Raw genomic sequence first — 15,859 nt, forward strand, 5'->3', positions numbered from 1 at the left:
TGCGATGGCCGATGGGACGAGAGGCAGTGAAGTCACGGTTCATGAGCAGCTAGCACTAGCACCTAGCAGTTGTTGGGCGAGCGAGATCAGGGGTCACAGCTAGGAGACGAGCCCGGCGCTGGATTCCTCCGCGGACCCGCGGTAGCCATCGCCGAAAGCTCGAATCGCACATCGCCTGGTCCTCCTCCAAGGCTGCTGCATGGTCCAGCCCGAGCATGAGGACGTAGAAGCCAAACGAGTCAACAGATTCCATGGCTGCGTCCTGCGAGCGTGACGATCGACGTACGGTCTGCATGAGAAGTAGACGCGGGAAAGTGAAGGATGGGTGGCAATGCAACGTGACAGGAGGAGCTGCGTAATGGTGCCCAGCGGGTCAGATGAGTGATGGGCAGCTCGAGCTAGGAGAGGTAACAAAAGCTAAAAGGAAGGGAAGGAAGGCAGCGGTGGGTCCTACATATAATAATAAAACAAAAGTATTTAAGATAGCAGAAGAGACTAGATCGTTGTATAGCTTATTATGGCCTTGTTTAGATTGTAAATTTTTGTAATCTGGACACTGTAGCACGTTTCGTTTGTATTTGACAAACTTTGTTCGATCATGGACTAACTAGGCTCAAAAGATTCGCCTCGTGATTTACAACCAAACTGTGCAATTAGTTATTTGTTTACCTATATTTAATGCTCCATGCATGCATCCAAAAATTGATGTGATGGAGAGAGTGAAAAAACTTGAAATTTGGAGGTGATCTAAACAAGGCATATGTTTGTTTCTTGCTGACTTGGCTTGGCTTATAGCCTAGCTTATTAGGGCAGTTCCAATGGTGTATTGACGATGATTTATATTCTCATTAAATGACTTACCACGTAGGTAAAACGCTGACATAGCAACGTAATTAATAAAGAAAGAGAGCAAAAATCATAGAAATTGTTTCCTTATAAAGAAATCAGGTCTTCTCTTGACCCAATGCACCAAAGAACCATGAAATCGCCATTGGGGAGAAGCCACCAGTTTCTAGAGGACTCGTGCCGCACTCCCATTGGAGGAAAAAGATAGAGTTGGGAGAGAGAAAGAGAAAATAATTATTACTCATAAAAACTATGGATTGGAAAACAATACTTTTTTGATACGGTATCATATATTAAACTACTAGTTTCTTTCATTGGAACTGTCCTTGTACTTGCTCTAATCTATCTAACCGACAGTGCACAGCTGCTGTCTGGTCTGACAGTCTTGAGTGAGCAACGACGGGGATTGAGGTAAGGTTGGACAGCAGGAATGTTCCATCTCAGTCTCAGAGAAGCCGGAGCAGTGGAGCACTATATTATGGTCAAGGTTAGATGTGGAGGTTGTACAATGCCTTTTATGCTGGTCAGAAAGAGAGGCTTATTAGGCAATGGCCCCAATATTGCAAAGACTACTCGGCTAAGAGAGTGTTCGGCTGTCATTATAAATCGACTTATAAGTCATAATATAGTTTTTTTTCTCATACCAAATCAAATCACCACAAATGGCTTTACGAGCAGCCGAGAGCCTAACGCCGATTCTTGCCTCCAGTTCACCACTTCTTCTAGAAGTAGAACTGCCTAGACAAATGGAGCCGGCCGGGGCCCCGCCACACAAGAAAGCAGCAACAAAATCCGGCCCGCTCCGTATATACGTGTTGAAATAGCGCGTAATGTTCTTTGACCTTAAAGCGATTAGTGAACGATACGAGGCTGGTTGAAGAGACCCTCCCGGACCGACACCGACCACGCACCGTGACCACGAGCAGCAGAGACCGGAGCGAGTGGTTCCAGCGGCCTGCACGGTCGGTCCGCTCGATTCGAAGGATCCACAGCCACGGGGGGCACGGACCCGCGCCGGCACCGCACTCAGCAAAACCAATCGGGCCGGGCGGGCAGCAGCGAGCAGCGACAGGAACGCGGTGGGAGTCCGCAGGCAGCGTTTTGGTTCGTTTGACCCGGGGACTCGTTTCTCCGGCCGCGGCAATGATTAACCCCGGGGAAAACGAGGTCCTCCCGGTGGCGACCGCACGCTGGAAGTGGAAGGAAACGGATGGATGGAATGGAACACACGGGTGCTTCGAATTTTTTATTTTTCGGTCTTTTTTTTTAAATATTCATAGATAGGTCTTTGATTTGATATCGGCGTCATGGTCAATGGCGCCGAGGTCTTGACGATGCATCGGACGTGGTGATGACCTGGCGTCGACGTGGACAAGGCCTCGGCGCCATAGATCTTGGCACTGAACTCGGCGCCATAGATCTTCGCACCAAGCTATTATCCTATAACTTTTGGCGTTTGAAATGAAACTAGTATAATTGTTCCGTAGATCTTCGCACCAAGCACGATGTGAGTTAAAACACCACCTCGGCGCCATAGATCATGGCGCCGTTCTCGGCGCCAATAACCCCAGCGTCGTGCTGCCTGCCGGGTCAGCGTCCATGCCGCCAACGTGGCCCCGACCTAGACGCCAAACCCTTTGACGCCGAGACTTGTAAGCTCGGCGCCACCAAAGATGACGCCGAGCTGAGGGTCCAGATTTTGAAAGGTGTCGGTGTTTCGAACAAACACCGGCTAGTAAATTTATAATTGATGCGCGTTAGGCCCGGATGGTGCGCTAATGGACACAAGGTTTATACTTGTTCGGGCTGAATGTCCCTACGTTCAGTCTGTTGCTGCTCGTGTTATTAGCACAAAAAATAGTTCGTAGTAGGGGTACAAACGGTCGAGAGAGGGACTGGTCCCAAGTCTCTGATGGAATGGTCAGAAGGATGCCAAGAGCCCAGTGGCAGCGCAGCTGTGTGTGATGTGTGTTGTTGAGTTGTGTCGGTTAAGTCTCGATACCCTTAGTAGAGAGCCCTGCCCTCCCTTTTATAGACCAAGGGGGCAGCAGGGGTTACAGATGGGAGAAAGGAGAAAAACCAGAGGCCAAGAAGCCCCTCCGAAGGTGTTGAGCCCTCCTTTTCCACTGAGCCAGCCTTGCCGAAATGGTCAGGCGGTGTCAGGGATTGGCACGTTCGTCGGGTGCCCGTGTCCTGGTGACGCCATGCCCTTACCGGATCAGCAAGTGGCCCCGTCCCGCCCCTCCGGGCGGCGTGTCGAACAAGGGTGTTGTCCTGTGGCCCTGTGGGGAGTGGACGGCGCGGTGATAGTACGTTCGTCACTGTAGATGGCGCGAGTCTCTTCCTGGGACCGTAGTGGTTGTCGTATGCCCGTGTTAGTATCCGCGCCCGAGGGCTAATGGCGGCGCCTACAACATTGTGGGACAAAAGTCGACGCCTACAACACTATTCGAGCACTGTTAGGTCGGAAAGGGCTTAAAGCACCCATCCCATCGTATCATAACGGTACCTCCCTACAGACGTGCAGGGCATGGTCCTTGGTATGGCTATTGACTCGAATGTCCTGTCGTACTCTGTGCTTTTTAGCATAAAGGTGCAGGGAGCAGTCATCAGACGAGGCGAAGCCGGCCCTCAGCCATCGGGCGGGACGGAGCCTGTCCTTAGTCGTCAGGCGAGGCGGAGCCCGCTCCCGGACGCCGGGCAAGGCGGAGGCAGCCCTCGGAGGTCGGGCGAGACGGAGCCAGCCCTCGGGGGTCGGACAAGGCGGAGCCGATCTTCAGTCGTTCGGGCAAGAAGCGTAGTAGCATTTTTGTCTGACCGGAAGCGTCAACGTTCGATGGTTATTAGTTCCACCTTATTGGGTACCCTGGTATTAGGTCCCCGACAAAAAAATATTTACGGGGCATATTTATGAAAAAAATTTGAAAAAAAAGGACAAAAAAAATATAAAATTCGGATGGCCCCCCGCCCCGGATTCGGCGATCTTCCCCGGTCCGCGCACCGCCACACCTCACCTGCTGGTGTGGTGCCCCGTGATGTGGCCGCACGAAGCCAGGGGAAGGACAAGGACGACACGCACCACCAGTTACGCACGAAGCCGCTGATTCGGCATTATTCATCGAGGTCGTAATGCAGTGTGAAACCGTTAGGAAGCTTTGTCCGATCCACCGGCTGCTTGTCGATTCAGCCGGCCTTAATTACCTTACCCCTGCCTTCAAAATGTTAAATGTGATAGCCACAGTCAGCAGAAAACCACCAGTTCCATGGGGGTAATCAATTCAATACCTTATCACCGGAATCCAGAACCCCCAGCAGGCTAGGACAACAAACGCCCTGTTTGTTTGGGCTTATTTGGCTGATAAGTCATAGCTGAAAGTACTGTTGGCCAATTTGATGTGAGAGAAAAATATTGTTCGTTGGCTGATAAGCCATGGCTTATAAGCCAAATACGACTGCTGAAAGCTTGGTCGCAACCACTCGGAACAACACGTAAAACAGGAGGCGCGGCTTTGTTCGGCTCCTCTGAAATTTGGCTTGTTTGGCTTATTTTTTTTTTCAGCTGGAGCAGTATTTATCTCTCACAACATTTCAGTATAAACAGTGTTTTCAGCCTAAACAGTGAAAATTTCAGCTCAGCCCAACACTCCGAAAATATTTACAAAAATGCGAAAGGCATTGACTCGGCAGACGGCAGAGGCCACAGCGACCGGCAGCGGCAGCCACAGGTCCCTCCGCCTCCGCCCGCCTTCAACAAAAGTCCCGTGACGACGCCGGCAGAAAAGCACGAGCGCACCAGCACCTTTCTCACTGCTTCCACTTTCTGACCTTCGTTCATGCACCTACCAGTGCATGCTGCTTTTGACAATTTGACTCGTATCTAGATTTTCAGAGCTACAATTTGGCTGTGTTTAGTTTGCAAATTTTGAGAATTTGGCTACCGTAGCACTTTCGTTTTTATTTAATAATTAGTATTCAATCATGGACTAATTAGGCTCGAAAGGTTCGTCTTGTAATTTCTAACCAAACTGTATAATTAGTTTTTTTCGTCTACATTTAATGCTCCATGCACGTATCGTAAGATTCGATGTGATGGCTACTATAACACTTTTTAGAAAACTTTTTGAAACTAAACAAGCACTAATGCTCTCTTTCAAAACATACTGCATATTTTTACTGCCCCTATAGTAGGAGTACTAGGCTGGTACGGCGAATAGCCATGACAACGAGATCGGCTGCCTGTGCAGTGCAGAGAGCACTGCTGCGCAGTCACGGCTCACGCTGCGCAGGGACTACCTCCGTGTCAGAAAGATGGGCTGCGCAGTCACGGCTCACGGCTCACGCTGCGCAGTCACGGCTCACGTTACGGCAGAAGCCAGCGATGGCAAGTGCTACTACCTCCGTGTCAGAAAGATCGGCTGCGTGGCACGCGAGTGATTCAGGTTTAATTAAATTTTTAGTAAATAACATTACTTTAAATTAATTTATTATAAAAATAAATTTCATAATTAATCTAGTAATATTTATTTAATATTATAAATATTTATACTTTTTATCTATAAATAATCAGTCAGCTGATAACACTGTTTCAGAATTGTGCGGACGGAGGGAGTACTAGGCCCGCGGGCCACGACGGACGCGGACGCGACAGAACAGGCGAGGCAGAGGCGAGAGGGAGCATCGCATCTGCGGCCCACCGGCAGGGATGGGACAGCTGCTGCACGGGGTCAAGGCTAGGTTGCCCAGGTCAATGCCTGCCGCGTTTTCTTTTGCTTTTCCTTTTTTCTCGGCACAAGCATCTTCCTCTGGTTGGACACCACTATCCCGAGCCATGCTTCTGCTCACGACAGAACGAGCTCACTGTACATTTTTCTCGTTGTTCCACAAGGAGCAAGATTTGACACTTTCGAATGTTACAAGACGATGAGGCTGCGTGAAATCCCAGGCGTAAAATTTGACTTTTGGTTTCGTCAATTACGGTGTTTCGAACGTTAAGATGTTTAATCGTTATGTCTCTACTGTGTAGGGTACTCGTACGTTGTTATGGGACAACTAAATCTTTTATACTAAAAACACACGGATCATAGATAAGATAACAATACTGTTAAATTAAATATCGACGTCAAAAAAATAAAGTTCGTGAAATTAACACAGTCACGGAGAGCGCGACGTCACATGCTCACAAACTCTACTGTATAGACTTTTTCGTGATACGGCTAAGATATTTTTTTATATCGGCAAAAAGAATTCTATGATATCTATTTCTTTCATGCGCTAATAAATCCATGAATAAGTTCTGCTACATCTCCATATAATCATATACACACAGGTTCGAGTATATATGCAAATAGGTTCGTACCCGTGCGTTGCTACGGGACAGCTAAACTTTTGTACTAAAACACACGGATCGCACGATAAGATAACAATACTGTAAAAGTATACGACCGACGTTAAAGTGACATTTAATCAAAAAGCTAAGTTCGTGAAATGTACACAGTCACAGAGAGCGTGGCATCGCGACTCACAAACTCTACTGTGTAGATCTTTACGTAATGCGGCTAAGATCATTTTTTATACCAGCAGGAAGAGATTTTCGATATCAATTTCTTTCGTGCGCCAATAAATCCACAAATAAGTTCCACCACATCTTCATACCATCCTCTACACGCCGCTGGTAAGCGAATTAGCCACAACTTATGTAATTAATTTTATAATTAGCTCATGTTTAGTTCTCCTAATTGATATCTAAATTCAATGTGACAGGGACTAAAGTTTAGTCCTAGGATCCAAACACCCCTGACTCTCGACTCCTGCTGGCTGCTCACTTGCACCACCATGTCTATGTATCTGCACGTATATACTCTAACGCCAGAACGTCTAAGATGGTCTTTATTGTCCACCATTTGAACATATCATAACTTTAAGGTTGCCATTAGTGTATGCTGTAGGGTTGGGATGCTTTGCACTAATCCATGAGGGTATCCATGAGAGTCAAAATTTTTTATACCATTATGATGTCTAAGTTTACCAATCAGACAGAGACGAACTTGATTATTAAAATATTTTCAACACCGTTTTCACATACTCCCTCTGTCTCAAAATAAAATTCATTCTTGCTTCTCGAGAAGTTAACTTTTTTTTAGCTTCGACCAATTATATATAAAAGAATATTAATATTTATAAAACATAATTAGTATCATTACATAGAACATTGAATATATTTTCATAATAAACTTATTTGAAGATATAAATGTTGCATATATTTTTTACAAACCTAGTTAAAGTTGAGAAAGTTTGACCTGCACGCATCCCATAACGACTTATATTTTGGGTAGAGGAAGTATATGCTAATGGGAGTTGTCAACTGAAAGTGGTGATGAACACAACAATACTTTTCATATTATATGTTAATGGGAGCACAAAGAAATGTAGGGGAATAGACCTATATACTAATGGTGGAAATATTTGTTTAGGAAATTACAGAAGGTTCACCAGTCTCACCATGTATAACCTGCATATCTTTTATTTGGCATCACTGATGTTTCCTTCTATGCATGATTATTGTTTCCTTCCATGCATGATTATTGATTATTGTTTTCTTCCATACATGTGGCCTCAGATGATCGATTTGTTTCCTTCAAAGCAGGCGGGGATCACAGAGATGACAGTTTTTTTTTCTATCGCGTGGGGTATCGCACGGCCGGAAGGAAGGAGCGACCCAAAAAAAAGTCGCACAAAAAAATTATCTTACTTTTGTTCTTTTTAGTTGTAGGAGAAGATATAAATATATTTATTATAAAAAATCTATTGTATAATTATTCTATTGATATTTACTCACCATTTTAAATGTTAGTATCTTTTTAGATTCGTTCCAAATGAAAAGTAGTTTTTTTCAGAGAGTGGGTTCATCGTATAAAGATATACCAAAAAAAACAGCGGAAACTGCACATAGAAGAATAGTGCACGAAAGGCAGTGAGTCATGAGACGGAAACTGAAACAGAAAGCCAGCAAGAAATCCTTTAAAAAACAACAACATCTGTGATGAGAGAGAAGAGGAGAGAGGACTGACCGCATCAGGCAGGCTAGGCTAGGGTAGAGAGAGAAAGAGAGGAAGAAAGCATCCACCCGACCCAGGCCCACGCCAACTAACCTCCCCTCTTCCTCTTCTTATTCCCACTCCCTCTCGCCTCCCCGCTTGACCCCTCTCGCCTCTCCCGCTCTCCCCTCTCCGTGAAACCAACGCCCCCCAGCGCGCGCACGAGAGAGAGACACCGCGAATGGAAGTTGCTGCGGCGAAGCAACTCCTCCCCATGGCGCGGGGGGCCCCCAACTCTCCGTCCTCCTCCACCTCCTCCTCCTCGCCCTCGTCCGCCGCCGCCTCCCCGTCGCCGCGCCAGCAGCAGTCCCAGTACTCCCAGGCGCCCGTGCCGCCGTCGCCCAAGCCCGTGCCGCGCATCATCGACACCACGCCGTTCCCCACCACCTTCGTGCACGCCGACACCGCCAACTTCAAGCAGGTCGTCCAGAGGCTCACCGGCTCCGACACTCCACCGCCGGTTGCGGCGGCGGCGGCGGCGGCCCTGAAGCCCGCCAAAAGCCACGGCCACCACCACGGCGGCAGTGGCCTCGCCGGAGGCCCCAAGAAGCCGGCCTTCAAGCTCTACGAGCGCCGGATCGGCAAGAACAACCTCAAGATGATCGCGCCGCTGGCGATGGCGGCGGCCGCGGCCGCGGGCGCGTCGCCGAGGAAGGCGGGGGCGGGGGCGGCGCCGGAGATGCTGTCGCCCAGCGTGCTCGACTTCCCGTCACTGGCGCTCGGGAGCCCCGTTACGCCGCTGTTGGCCGACCCCTTCAACCGGTCGCCGGCGTCGGCGGCGGCGTCCCCCGGCGAGGAGGACGAGGCCGCCGCCGAGCGCGCGGCCATCGCGCGGAAGGGCTTCTTCCTGCACCCCTCCCCGAGGGCCGCCGAGCCGCCGCGGCTGCTGCCGCTGTTCCCCGTCACGTCCCCCAGGATGGCGCCCTCACCCGCCGCCGCCGCCGCGGCGCCGTCGCCGTTGCAGTGATCGGAGAATTCCTAGTACCGCGTGAGATACTTGTTGTTTAATTAACTCCTTGGTGCGTGATGTAATTTTTGCTCATGGTATCTCCACTCTTGAGCTTCTCCTGGTGCTCTCTGCTGTTTCTACTACAGTACTTTCTAATCTACTCTGCCATTGACGCGCTCCATTTCCTTTAGTTACTCCACCAGAAACAACACCAAAAAAGCTTCCTTTTTGTCAAGGGCGAAACGACGCATGCATGATCTCGTCGAATTCTTGCAGTGTTTAGACGTCTTCCTGATCTAGCAGTCTGACAGGGACGGAGTTTCTGACGAGAAACTATAGTAATTTCTAGAGTCACAGAGCTCAAAACGAAGGCCTTGTGTAGTCGGATGAAGTTTGAGATTTTAAGGTGCGGTAGCATTTTTATTTTTATTTGATAATTAGTATTCAATTGTAAATTAATTAGACTTAAAATGTTTGTCTCGCGATTTCTAATAAAATTGTGCAATTAGTTTTTTTCGTCTATATTTAATGTTCTATGCACGAATCGTAAGATTCGATGTGACGGCTACTGTAGCACTTTTTGGAAAAAGTTTTTGGAACTAAACATGACCTAAGCTGAAAACACACAAAGGAGATGATCTGTAGAATTTGGTTTGTGTTTCGGCAGTAGAACAATCTCTTTACTTAAAAAAAAAGAAAACGAGAAGAAACAAGGGTGATACGAATTAGTCAGTCAACAAAGCATTAATCTGCGGCGGGCAACAATGGCATTTCCACCTAGCAGCATCTATCAGGCAACAGTGGTTGGCCGGTCCAGTTGACCATCTCACCTTGGGAGTTGTGGTGCGCCGGCAGCTCGCGACCGATGCCCGCCACTCCAACCACCTGGCACGCTTTGTACTGCAGCAGTCGCTCGGCACTGCGTGGGCTGTGGCCTAGACGGTCCCCAACAAGTAACCCAGGGTTATCAAAACCAAAATAAATAGTAAAAGATTTAAAATTAGCATTATCTATATAGGAGATCTATTTTAAGTTGTTGAGAGATTCAATCTAAATATGTGCATTCTCTCCTGGAAACTCATTTACAGAAAGGATTCTCTTTTAGATCTAGTTGTTGGAGAAGATGTTGAATATGTATTGAACCTTTTATATGTAGCGCTACCAAAGGACGAATGTGTCTTGTATTTTAGGTGTTGTTGTTGGAGATAGCCTTAGACTAGACAAAATACTCGGCTCGACTCGTTTGAACTTTTTCACGAGCTGGAGTCTAGCTTGCTATTTTAACGAACCCGCTCGAGCCAGCTCGTGAGCTGCTCAAGAGCTCAAACGAGTTGAGGCCTATCAACCTACGACCATGAATCCAGAAGATAATGTTGCTGACCTAGAAGTGTACACCTATTTAATTGATATATAATCCTTATTTTAGTTGTTTCATATGAATTTTGATTTTATAATTGTTGTGGTACCTAAATATTGTTTTATGGATTGTTTTCTAGGGAGAACATGATGATGCTGACATTGAATTAGTAGACTTTTCTAAGCCTGTGGTGGCAAGCAAGTAGTAAGTATGCTGAAACTGCATGGATCATGAATGGACCAGCTATGTTGCATGGTTGATACTTTTGATGAACCTGATATGTATTAATCATGTATGGTTGCATAATGATGAACGCCACCTTCTGAAATTATTGTGGCATGAACATTATAAACATATATGTTCTATTTTTTAGTAACTCGCGAGCTAAACGAGCCAACTCGAGCTCACTAACGAGCCGAGCTGAGCTGCTCCTCTAGCTCATAATATTGACGAGCCGAGCCAAGCTGACTTGTTAACCTAACGAGTCAGCTCGAGCTGGACTGAGACGAGCCGAGCTGGCTCGATGTTCAGCCCTAGCCGTGGTCTTACACTCAGCTGTCATCACATCATACTAGCACCAGTGGAGTAGAGTAGCTCTCAATTTCCTTTTAATTTTTAGTTTTTTGCCTTTTTTAAGACGTAGACCTCTGAATTTCTGATACATCAGGAGTATGTAGCTGCACAATAATGCCAATGAAAGAAAGATGGAGAGCGCAAAAAAAAAGGAAAAACAGAAAGGGGTAGAGACCATTCCTCCAACACGGAGGGCCGTGGGGCCCAGACGGTGGACCGTTCAGACCAGCTGTCCGGACTCCGGAGTAGAATGGACGCCACGGAGAGTGGCAGGGATACGTCGGTCCATGCAGTCCCCCACGCTCGTTTTCGCTCCCAGTCACGCCTCGTTTTCGCTCCCAGTCTCCTTCCAACGACCCGTGAAGGCCGTGACCGCGAGCGGAGCCCTCCTCCGTCCCTGCGCTGTGGGGCCCAACCCAACTCGCATGCAGCGCGGTTCGCAGCGACCTCTAGCTAGACGTAGACCGGCGGTAGCAGCTGGTAGTGGTAGACCGGCCGCCGCCGTCGTGCTTCGTCGATCGGCCTGCTTCGTCGTTGTCTCGCCGCCGCCAACGTCTCTCGATCGGTTTCTGAACTTCCTCCGGCTGTTGCGTTGGGCGTCGCTTTCAAAGGGAAGTGACGGGAAACTTGACCGTTTTCTCGTCTGCGGCGGCTAGTCAATGCGGTAAACCGCAAGCGGTGGAAACTTGTGCAGTGTCTTTGGGAGATGCTACAACTACCCCTGTTGACCTGCGTGCACACTGATGAGACTGTAGCTTGTAATTTCGTCGCTGTGCTGTACTATTCAGTATAGTCTGAGACGTCTAGTGAATTGAAGGACTGACTAGCAGGCACCTTTACATGCATTCAGACGAAGAAAGACGCCTGAATGAATCGGTACAGCCGGTGGTCAAGAGGGACTCGAACACCCCACGCGCTGATCGATGGATCGGACTGTTAATTAGAAAACGTCTTTGTAGGACTGTTCCTTTCGTGAGCCGGTCATTCAGGAAGCTGCCAGTAAGCTGAGTTTAAAGGCTAAGCTAGGTGCGATGTCTTGCCATCACCTCAATCAAAACCACGTTTGATTTCGTAGGACTGAAGAAAGTTACACACACTTGCATCCATCCATCCATCCTTCGGACTTTTTGTACGCCACCTTTTTCTCTGCAATTGTTCTACTACGATCTCTCCTTGTCAGGAACGGACTACGCGCGGAAAAGTAGATGGACGCGAGAGCCAGTAATACGCTAGTTTGTGTTTGTCCTGTCGCTAGCTCCTCCGAGCTAGTCCGAGAGCGAATGTATAAGGAAATGGCTCGCAGCAAGGCTGGCTTCTTCGTTCTCTGACAGCGACAGCAGCGATCGGCCATAATCTGGGTCAAGTTGAGCAAGTGAATCCAATCCAAGCAGCGTTTTTGTTGGTTAACCGATGGATTGATAGATGGGAGCTCTGAACGTTCTTGCAGTGAACCGAAAGGTCAGCTAAGGCTGCACGCACGCCAATAGGCCAACGTCAGAACCCAAGATTGTTGGTCCACAGGATCACCGGCTCAGGTGAGTGAATTACTCATCAGTTTTACTGAGCATCCGCTAGTGTTGTCGAGCATCCCATTAGTCGTTCCGACCACGAACAAGCGTTGTCCGTCTCCATATACTATGGCTCGAGGTTGAAGAAGAGGGAGAACAAAGCATACACACACAGTACAAGACATCACCATTGGCCGAAGCCCTGTATGGAAAATAGCAAATCTGAACTCTCTTTACTGAGTTGCCGTAGTAGTCTATTTATACAACTATATCCATCTAGTTCTAGTACAGCGCACATGCTGTAACAGTAATGAGATACCATACAAGGGCTGACTCTGCGCCGGCCTGTGCATGTGGCTACAGTGTTGCAGATGAGCCGTGCGGACGCCTGCACCTGCAGCGACTACAATATCACAGTAGGGGGTCTTTCGGCGCCGCCTTCCCTTGCTGTGTTCACACAAGGAAAGCAAGTAGTTTATTCTAACAATTCTTCTCCTAAACCTACTGCTATCCCTTGTACCCTCTCCATGTCGATCATCTCCTTCAGCTCCGTGAGTCGAAGACGTCCGAGCGGCATGGTGAGGACGTCCACGAGTTACCGACCAGTTTCGACGAACTCGACGACGACATGCCCTCCATCGACACAGTCCATGAGGAAGTGGAACTTCACGTCGATGTGTTTGCTCCGGTCGTGCAGAACCAGATTCTTCGTGAGGGCGATGGCGGGCTGGTTGTACACCATCAGTGCGGGTAGGTGAGCTTCCATGCCGGTCAGCTCGCCCAGCAGCCGGCGCAGCCACACAACTTGGCACGCCGCTGTGGCTGCTGCTACATACTATGCCTCACACGTAGATAGCGCCACCACCTTTTGTTTCAGCGACAGCCATGAGATTGGAGCCGATACGAGAAAGACGAGCACGCCATAGGTGCTCTGTCGTCCGTCGATGTCTCCCGCCTTGTCCTCATCGCTGAACACAGTGAGCTGCAGTTTATTCCCGCCGGTATTTGGGAAGATGATCCCATGATCAACTGTCCCCTTGACGTAGCGCAGTAGCCATTTTACCTGTAGCCCAGTGATCCTCTCAAGGATCCTCCATGAAGCGACTGACGTAGTCCACGACGAACGCAATGTTCGGCCTCGTGTGGACTAGGTAGCGCAGACCGTCGGCAATGCTCCAGTAGAGTGTTGCATCCACCTTCGCCGCGGTGCTGGCCTTCGTCAGCTTCAGCCGGTCCTCCATCGGAGTCACACAAGGCTTACACTCAGCCATGCCGCTCCTATCCAACAGCTTGGAGGCATACGCACTTTAACTGAGCGTGAGTTCCTCCTTCTCCTGTCTCACCTCGATGCCGAGGTAGTAGGAGAGTGCGCCGAGATCGCTCATTTGAAAATAAGCCGCCATCTCGCGCTTGAAGCCATTGATGTTCTCCGTGCGCGCGCCGGTGACGATCAGGTCATCCACATACACACCGATGACGAGCTCCTCCTTCCCCCATCGCCGCGTGTAGAGCGCGTGCTCGGTTGCGCACTGTTGAAACCCAAGCTCGCCCAGCGTGGCGTCAAGCTTAGCGTTCCATACTCGTGGGGCCTACCGCAACCTGTAGAGCGCCTTGCGTAGTCGGAGCACCCTGTGCTCCTCTCCCTTGACGGCGAAACCTGAAGGTTGCCTGACAAAGACCATCTCCATCAGTTCGCCATTGAGGAAGGCTAATTTAACGTCCAAGTGATGGATGCGCCAGTCCTTTGCTGCTGCCAAGGCTAGTAGCAAACGAATCGACTCCATGCGCGCTATTGGCGCAAAGACCTCCTCAAAGTCGATGCCCTCACGCTAAATAGAGCCTCGGGCAACGAGGCGCGCCTTGTGCTTGATAATGGCACCGAGCTCGTCCCGCTTGACCTTGTACACCCACTTTAAGTTGATCGGACGACATCCTAGAGGTGGATCAACGAGTTGCGAAAAGCATCTAGGCCCCTAGTTGGGTTTCGGTGATTAATGACAATACGTGATTATTGTGACTAACGTGTGTTTTACCGAGGCAATTAAGTTAGGTCACGATAATGGAGATCGATTGGGCTATCATGGTGGTCATGCCCCTACGATGAAAATCATTTTGGTTTTCAAAGGATGGATCATAAGGTTAAGGATGAACTAGTTCTAAGTATCGTTTGATGTTGAGGAGACACTTAGTGTAGTTTAGGACTTTCTTTTTTCCTTTGACCATACTATTAAGGGGGGTATGGATGGGTAACTTGACCTAGGTGAGTCTAGTGAGTTAGGTGTGGTGCACACTTGCTAAATCTAGCACTAGACAGCTCCTAAAAAGCCCTTAGATCCATTAGAGCAAACTTCATTCACGTATGATCGAGAGTTGGAAGTGAATGGAGGGTCAAATACTGACCGGACGCTGGTTTCGGAGTGACCGGACGCTGGCGCAGAGTCTGCTCAGTTTATTTGATTAAGGTGAAATCGTCTGGACGCGACCGGACACTGAGAGGTGAGTGACCGGACACTGGGTGCTAGTGTCCTGGTTGACTCCAGTATGGTTCCAGAGAGGGAAAATCATGACCGGACGCGTCCAGTCACAACTTAAACACTGGAGTTCGTGGAGAACTGATCGGAGCATCCGATCAATATGGTCAGAGCGTCCGGTCACCCGTTAGAGGCACATAACGATTCGTTTTTCAACTAAGGTTATAAATACTTCCTCCATTCGTGTGAGGAGGTACTTTTGCTCATTCTAGAAGCTGAGAAACACCTTTGAGAGTGCCAAAAAGAGCAAGGTCCTAGTGAGGTGATTGAGATTTGAGAATACCAAAGAGAGCCCTCATTAGTGAAAGCAAGAGTAGCAAAGTACGCATCTACCCTTGTCATTAGGCTTGTCATGGTCAAGTGAGAGTTTGTGCTTGTTACTCTTGGTGATTGTCATCACCTAGATGGCTTGGTGGTGATTGGGATCTTGGTGATCATCCGACAAAGCTTGTGGATGACCCAACTCAAGTTATGAGCGGTTGTGGGTGATTCACCATGACTAGAGTATCAAAGAATCAACCCATAAAGAGCACTTGATCCTTGCATGGATCAAGGGGGAGCTACACCTCTTGCGTGGGTGCTCCAACGAGGACTAGTGGGGAGTGGTGACTCTCCTGATACCTCAGCAAAACATTGCCACATTCCTCCTTCTCTCTTTACTTTGAGCAATTTAATTCTTGTTATTTACATTCATAGAATTGCCATGCTAGAGTAGGATTGAAACATAGGTTGCTAAACTTTTGTGTGGTAGATCATTAGAAAAACTTTCTAGGTACAAGGGATTAATTGGGATAACCATAGTACTTAATTATTGCAAAGAAATTTGAAATTAGCTCAATTCACCCCTCTTGGGCTATCTTGATCCTTTCAATTAGTATCGGAGCCTCAGTGCTAGACTTAACCATCTAGAGAAAGATGTCTCACGGGGATGGACCTCCTCCTATCTTCGAGGGGGATGATTTTTCATATTGGAAAATCCGCATGGAGGCATATTTAGAAGC

General features: G+C 48.4%; 1 protein-coding gene across 1 annotated transcript; it reads left to right on the top strand.

Moving 5' to 3' along the window:
• Positions 1 to 7,957: 7,957 nt before the first annotated feature.
• LOC136517126 (VQ motif-containing protein 4-like) lies at positions 7,958 to 9,079 on the top strand. Its single transcript, XM_066510643.1, has one exon. It carries the CDS (start codon positions 8,122 to 8,124, stop codon positions 8,905 to 8,907), a length of 786 nt encoding a protein of 261 aa, XP_066366740.1. The 5' UTR covers positions 7,958 to 8,121; the 3' UTR covers positions 8,908 to 9,079.
• The last annotated feature ends 6,780 nt before the right edge of the window (positions 9,080 to 15,859 follow it).

The sequence above is a fragment of the Miscanthus floridulus genome, chromosome 17 (genome assembly GCF_019320115.1).
Source record: "Miscanthus floridulus cultivar M001 chromosome 17, ASM1932011v1, whole genome shotgun sequence".
In the NCBI taxonomy this organism is placed as follows: domain Eukaryota; kingdom Viridiplantae; phylum Streptophyta; class Magnoliopsida; order Poales; family Poaceae; genus Miscanthus; species Miscanthus floridulus.

What these genes read in the sequence shown, in the direction of transcription:
- LOC136517126 (XM_066510643.1), top strand. Translation starts at nt 8,122, where the DNA reads ATGGAAGTTGCTGCGGCGAAGCAACTCCTCCCCATGGCGCGGGGGGCC.